The sequence below is a fragment of the Atta cephalotes genome (assembly GCF_000143395.1).
Source record: "Atta cephalotes unplaced genomic scaffold scaffold00050, whole genome shotgun sequence".
In the NCBI taxonomy this organism is placed as follows: Eukaryota; Metazoa; Arthropoda; class Insecta; order Hymenoptera; family Formicidae; genus Atta; species Atta cephalotes.
The window spans coordinates 531,372-538,917 of record NW_012130114.1 but is presented as its reverse complement, the minus strand read 5'-3'; the positions used below and the strand labels follow the sequence as shown (position 1 = coordinate 538,917).

Sequence of the window (7,546 nt, the reverse complement as noted above, 5' to 3'; positions counted from 1 at the left end):
TTTTTTTTTCTTTTAATTTTAAATATTTAGAATAGTCTTTAATTTAAATAATTTTTATTATTTTTTTTATTAATTAATTTTTATTTATTTTTTTGAATGATTTTATAAAGCTATAGAATGATTTTTTTTAAAAACAAAAGACATAATTCGATCGTGTTATGAAAATTTATAGCGAGTATATTTTTACATTTTAGAGAGAATTATATAATAATATAATGTTAACGAACTCATTATATAAAGATAATAATAATAATAATAATATTAATAATAATTTTAAAATAAATAAATTAAAAATAATAATTGATCAAATACTATATGAAAATTGTAATTGAATAATTATGTATGAAAAAATAATATACATATACATGAAAATTGTAATTAAGCATGAAGTTGTTTTTTTTAATAACACAAATGCATACTTTATTACGAGAAAATTTTATCGTATACAATACAATTTATACAACAGTCTACACAATATAGCGTCTTCGAAAAAATTTGATTTAATTTTTTAATAAACTTAATTTGATTAATTATATTTATGGGAAGGAGATCCAACTAATCTAATCTAACCTAATCTAATCTAACCTGCAATTTCAACTTACTGAGGGCAGTCATATTCCTGATTGGAAACCGACGCATGCGCACTAAAAATTGCAGACAAAGTTGGAGTAAAAAGTTCAGTGTCCATACTGTATGTACTTATACTATGCCTGAACTCTGGGGGAAATAAATGTTAACGATCGTTACTGTTGGCGGCGCAGGATTCGAGGGTCGACGGGAGACCGTTTGAAAGAGATACGTTGCGTTGCAAATAAATTTTCGCGATGAGCCGATGTGAAGTGTGCAAGTTGTGAAAACGATTGATGTCAATTGAGTGATACGACGAAAGTGTCGCACATTGCAGGGCCGGTTCAACCGGCAACATCATGTTTCGTTCGAAGAAAGACGTTGATCGCCACGTGCAGAATGTGTTTTGCAAGTTGCGAAACGAGAACGAGGTAAGGTTACCGTTGCATTCGGAAATTCTCTTTTTTCCTCCCGACATTCACAGCTTCATGTTTTCTTGTCTCTATTTGCAAATTGTAATCAATATTAATACCAATGAGAATAGGTACTTTCGATATGTTTCGATACACCAAGCAACGACTGCTCAGCCGCCCAAATATTCTAGTTTACACCGAGCACTTAATAGTAGTACCTTCTATTAAATTATTTTAATTTCGGCAATACAGTTAAAGAATGGTGTACTAACCTATAGTACGCCATATGTATCTAGATTATTAAAATATCCATATCATATATACATTTACACATGCATTGCCGTAATTAAAATAACTTAATGGAAAGTTATTAGTTAATACGCGTATTAAATGCTCGATGTAAATAAGCATCAATGTCAGCGGACGGAAATCTTTGAGTGATTTCAGACGAGAGCGCAATGTATTTACCAATCATGGCAAATTTTCGCGGGAAACTATTCTTGTATTATCGATATCTTAACGAAATTTTTTCTTTGAATTCTTATAATTTTTCATAATTTTTTAATTAAAATTTCAGAATTTCCGTTTTTTATATGACTGCAACTTTTTAGAAAATCTTAGAATACTTGTCAAAATGCTGATTAAGTGTGTACGTACGTCTTTTCTAGAATTCTTTATTTAATTTTGAAAATTCTAGATTTCTCTTTAATTTCCGAAAAAAAACTTATAGAATCTGAACAAGTCTAAGATATTTTTCAAAAAACTTCACAACAGTAAAATGAATGTAAACGAACATGAATGTATGAAAATGTATTAATTATAACATAATAAAGTATTAAATGTAACATAGTATTAAATGATGAGTATATTTTTTGATGTGTTTTAAATTAACGATATCATATTGAAAAGTCCTTAAAAATATTGATATGTAATTAATACCAAAATATGAAAATTTTTTCTGCAGGATATAATGAATTCAGATATTTTATTCAGTTGACTGCAGTCGTTATTCATTCATGTTTATATGATATGATTGTTAGGTGCAAACTCGTCCTCTAGATGTTTGCTTTAATATTTTACATAGCATCCTTAATTGGATGAATTTAATATATTTTCATATACAAGTAATCTAAACTAGCCAATCACAGTTGTTCCATTCTTCTAAGGAACAACTATGATTGGCCAATTTCATAACTATGGACGTTATTACCCATATGCCATGTAAATGTAATCAATTGCCATTTTTTAAATTAAATTTTTGTTGCAATGAAAAAAATTATAACATACATTTCGAAATATATTCGGAGTATATATATATCTAATATAAATTTGTCTTATTTCTCTTTTCTACCAATTTATTTAATGTAAGTGGAATAAAGATATAAAAAATTATACTTAACAAAGTATTTAATTTATTAATAATTTTGATCATCTTTCTAATAATCTTTATATAATAGGATTTATATAATGGGATCATCTAGATTACCTGTATATATAAAAATCTATTAATTGTAACGTAATTTAGTATTAAATGATGAGTATACATTTTTAAATGTATTTTAAATTAAGGATATCATAAACATGTTTATATTTTGTACTTGAGTTTGGATTTTGAATAGAATCTAATACTCGTTGGTATCTGATTCTTGTTACAGAAAAATCTTCGTTGTTACAATGTTGCCAAATTGTATTATCAAGTAGGTGATTATGAGTCCACAAAAAGATATGTATTTAATTACTTAGAGATACGAGATAGTTCTGCCAGTGCACATAAATTATTGGGTCAAGCTTATGAAGCGCTTGGCCAAAAGGAAGCAGCTTTTAATGAGTATAAAATTTCTCTTGAACTCGAAGGGAGGCAAGATGATCTGGTCTTGAAAAGTAAGAAGCTGACACTTTTATCTTTTATTATCCTTTCAATACTTTATATCAGTGTAACATTTAAATTTTCTTTTTTTTGCTAAATTTGCTTTTTTTTAGTATGCGAATTATTGGTTGACATGGACATAGGAATGGATGTTACTAAACTGAAGTATTGGATAGAGAGAGCTGATAAATTATTTCCACATAATCCAATAATTTTTCAATTAAAAGAAAAACTTTTGACTATAGAAAAACCAAACAACAGCAGTGAGGATCTTGAGGCACTTATTGCATGTAAGTAATTATTATTATGAAATAGAATAATTAAAGAATGGAGAATTAACAGATGAAATTTTTTCTAGCTGAATTGGCCGCAAGACCGACTGATGTACAACTTCGTATCAAATTGTTAAATTATTACATGTCGGAGCATAGATTGGATAAAGCTTATGAACATGCCATCAGTGTAGAGGCCACTGTCCCTCATAAGGACAACGTTGTGTGGTATCAGCTGCTGTACGAATTATTAACAAAATATAAAGAGACTAAATCTCTTGACTGGTCTTTTTGGTTGTTCTATATATCTGTATCTGATAAATATGTGAGACTATGTCTTAAGGAACAAGGAGGTCAAACAAAGAAAAGCATTCAAGAGGCAGCTCAGGCAGTATTTAAGTAAGTATATCAATATGTTATTATAAACTAAATTGTATTTTATAATGTGGCAATAGATGAAACAGTGATAAAACTGTAGCTCTTCGGATAATATCTGTAGAATATACCTTACATATTTTAGAAATAAAGTAATTGTGTTTATCTGTTTCATATGTTTATTTTTATAATATATTTATGAAACAAATATGATATGATACAGTTTTGACCAAAATCTGAACGAGATGAAGTCAAAAAATTTTTCTAAACAACACACTTTTACGGAACACTTGTTTACGCACATGTGGGGCCAGTTGCACTTCCACTTGGCGTGTTTGCTATTACGCAAAACGAAACGCGAGCAAGGCAGTTGGAATGAAGCAGGAAGACTGTGCTCACCGCTGTTATTAACTGCATTACACGTGGCCCCGTTGGAAAACCGTATACGCATACAATTAGAGGATGAATTTAAGAATCAATTCAATATGTGGGCAATGGAGGCAGCATATCGATGTTGCCAAGCTGGTACGTGAGACGAATTATCTTGTAACGAGATATTTATTAAGAGAAACATGGAATTTTCAGCAGATCTTTTTTTATTCTTAAGATTTTTGTATCGCAAACATTATTTAAAAATGACTTCTTAAGATTTGTTTGAAACTTTTACTATTTGAAAATAATGATATTCTCTATAAATACGCATAATTTTGAGGGGATAACCAGACAAATATTAATTATAAAGCTTTAGAAAAATTGCAATCTTCCTAAGGCTTTATAATTAGTATTTGCCTTGTTGTCTTGATTATCTTCTATTTTTTCGGTTTTTGAGTGATTCGTATATTTATCGTATATTTATCTATAGCCGCTTAGATTTTGAACGAATTTTTAAATACCGCTTTTTGCGCTATAATTGAAAATATACTGTCGCTCCTTGTATAGCATATGTTAAAAGTACTAACTTCAAATGCAATTATCTTTTGAACATGCTTGGTTACTTCCTTAAAATTATGCATATGTACCGAGAATATCATTATCTTCAAATAGTAAAAGTTTTAAACAGGTCTTAAGAAAAGTGATTTTGTGAGTAAATCACTTAAATCACTCTTAAAAGCAGTGATATTCATAGAATTTTATTGATATTTGTTTAGAAAGAATTTTATTTTTAAATTTAAATTTTATCTTTTTTGGAAAACTTTTTTTTTATTTGTTCTTAATAATGTAAAATGCCCAGTAAGAAATGGCATCCATGTGTATTTATATAAATTCTTATGTTTATGCGTTTTTATTAAAAAAAAATCAGGGTGGTGATAGAAGATAATCTTCAGTATTCTCAGCAGAAAAGAGTAGTTCATAATCATTGGATACTGTATTGTAATGAGCCTCTTTATTATATTATTCTGTATTTTTATGACTCCAATTGTAGAAAATGATTGATATAGTTTCGTGGAATTCCTTTTTCATTAATTTATAATATAAATATATAGAATGGGTCCCATTTTAATGTCCCACCTCAGATAACTTTTTTATTTTTGATCTTAGAAAAAAATATTTCAGACAAAAGTTATATTGATTTAAGGGGAATATAAGATGGTGTCATTAGTTTGATTTTAAATAGTTGCTTAAAAGTCATATGAAGATTATTTATGCACGCTCACCTATAATGCGTACTAACTCTCTATCGGTTATTGCGAGGAATATTGCTGAGGTCTCGATAGTCTAAAGGCTTAAGACGTTCGCACGGAATGCAAGAAATCCGGATTTGATTCCCGGCCGAAGCAATATTTTTTGCAATAAGTTTATTACAGTTTTTTAAGATTAAATTTGGGAAATTTGGGGGGATTATTAATATTTTAGATTGATTGCGTTGAAAGTCCGATAACCATATCGATACGCAATTATAATTTCTGAAATTAATTCATTTAAATGAATATATATAATAGTTCAACATCTTAACGTTCAGACCGTAGTGACACTTCGTATTTAAAGTACTATATTGTAATTAAATTAATTTTCATTAAATACTTTTCGAGTTATAAGACTTGCAAATTATAATATTGCCGGCATTTGCATAATCCAAAATGCCTGATTGATGGCTAAAATCTATTGAATGTTCAGAATCATGATCTGAGTAACTGAGTAACATTTATCAGGATCAAGGCCATTGGAGATTAAATCTCTTATTTTTATTTTTATGTAGAAATGTAATTTTTAATGTAAAAATGAAATTGGCCGGAATTGATCGGACATTTTGGATAATGCAAATGCCGATGATGCTGTAACTTGCAAGTCTTATAACTCGAAAAATATTTAATGAAAGTTAACTTGATTATAATGTTTTGGAAAGCTCTCGAAATAATCTACAAAAATGTGCAATAAAAAGTAGGAGGTTCCATTTGAAAAATTGAAGGTAACTTTCATGTGACCTTCAAACAACTATTCAAGGTCAAATTAATGACACCATCTTATCCCCCTTAAGCTATACAATTGCTGTAACATTTTTTTTCTAAGATCAAAAATAAAAAATTCAACATAAATAAAGAGTTAGTGAGCCCCAAGCTGATTGTTCTTGCTTATAATATTATTTAATGTGCAAAATAATTATTAAGTATAAACATTTCAACCTTTTACGTTGGGTCATCCTCAATGTACTATTTATAACGTACAAAAATTAAAAATAAAAATAATCGAAAACCCGCATGTACTTATAATATAACAAAGATTTTATGCGCACGCAAGTTTAATCTTATCTTACTTCCATTAAGATAGTGTAACTCATAATTAATTCCTTATGTTCGTTGAGTTTTCGTATTATAAGGTAAAATATATGCTTGATAAAATGTTCACACTATAAAATTGTATATAAGATAATTGAGTCTTCAACATTTTTGAAAGGACACAGATAATTCCATGATTATTATCAAAAAACATTATTAATTTGATGAATTTCTTCATTGCAAAAGCATTTTACTGACTGAAATGATTTATAAAAAATGAAATTTAGATTAAACTATTATTAATAAATTAAATGAATTACTTTAGTTTATTAAAATTTGTCAATATATAAAGATTTTGCGTTTCGTGGATTTCCTTCGTCCATTCTTGGAATGCCAACGTTTCGTGAATCTTGCAATCCACTTCATTAGGGCGAGGAACAACCTGATACTGAGCTGTTCCTCTGAGTCGTTCCTTTTTTATATTATGCTACTTGTTGGAGTGGTGGAAGGAAAGAAGAGAATTGTGGGTGAGGGAAATCTCAATATCAGACTGTTCTTCGTCCTGATGAAGTGGACTGCAAGGTTCACGAAACGTTGGCATTCCAAGAATGAATATGGACACGGAGGAAACCCGCGAAACGCAAAATATTTATATAGAAAGCCCCCGTAGATGTCTCAAAAATATTTGTCAATATAATATATTAGGTGTACAACTTTGCTTCCGCCGTTTTCCTATAGATGGCTTTAATGGTAAGTGGTGGTCGAAGTAAATAGATCATAGACATCATACAATAAACTTGGGCATCTGTCAATATAACCTCATAGAAACATTAGTCGATTTGTGTCTGCATCATAAAGTTATTCTCGATTGAAAATGTCAGTTTACGAGCCAAATTCTCGTCATTTGCGGGAGGTTTTAATTTTTTGCTTCAATATGAAGAAATCTGCGGCTGAGGCTCATCGAATGCTCTCAAATACTTATGGTGAGGCCGCTATTAGTGAAAAAACATGTCGTGAGTGGTTTCAACGCTTCAAGAACGGTGATTTTGACGTCCAAGGTCATGCTCTGTATTTGGTGGGACCAGCTCGGCGTAATGTATTATGAACTGTTAAAACCGACTGAAACAATCACAGGCGATCGGTATCGAACGCAATTGATGCGTTTGAGCCGAGCATTGAAAGACAAACGGCCGCAATACAACGAGAGACACGATAAAGTTTGCAGCATGACAATGCTCGACCCCATGTTGCGAAAGTGGTCAAGACATACTTGGAAACATTGAAATGGGAAGTCCTACCCCACCCGCCGTATTCTCCAGACGTTGCTCCCTCTGACTA

The 7,546-nt window shown here is 30.0% G+C and overlaps 1 protein-coding gene across 1 annotated transcript in view; it reads left to right on the top strand.

Moving 5' to 3' along the window:
* The first annotated feature begins 926 nt into the window (after positions 1–926).
* Positions 927–7,546, top strand: part of LOC105622922 (E3 SUMO-protein ligase RanBP2-like) — a 27,214-nt gene continuing 20,594 nt past the window's right edge. Inside the window, exons 1-5 of the mRNA XM_012204331.1 lie at positions 927–998; positions 2,636–2,861; positions 2,961–3,137; positions 3,206–3,518; positions 3,718–4,019. Of these exons, the coding sequence (XP_012059721.1) occupies positions 927–998; positions 2,636–2,861; positions 2,961–3,137; positions 3,206–3,518; positions 3,718–4,019 (1,090 nt within the window). The remainder of the gene's footprint in view (positions 999–2,635; positions 2,862–2,960; positions 3,138–3,205; positions 3,519–3,717; positions 4,020–7,546) is intronic.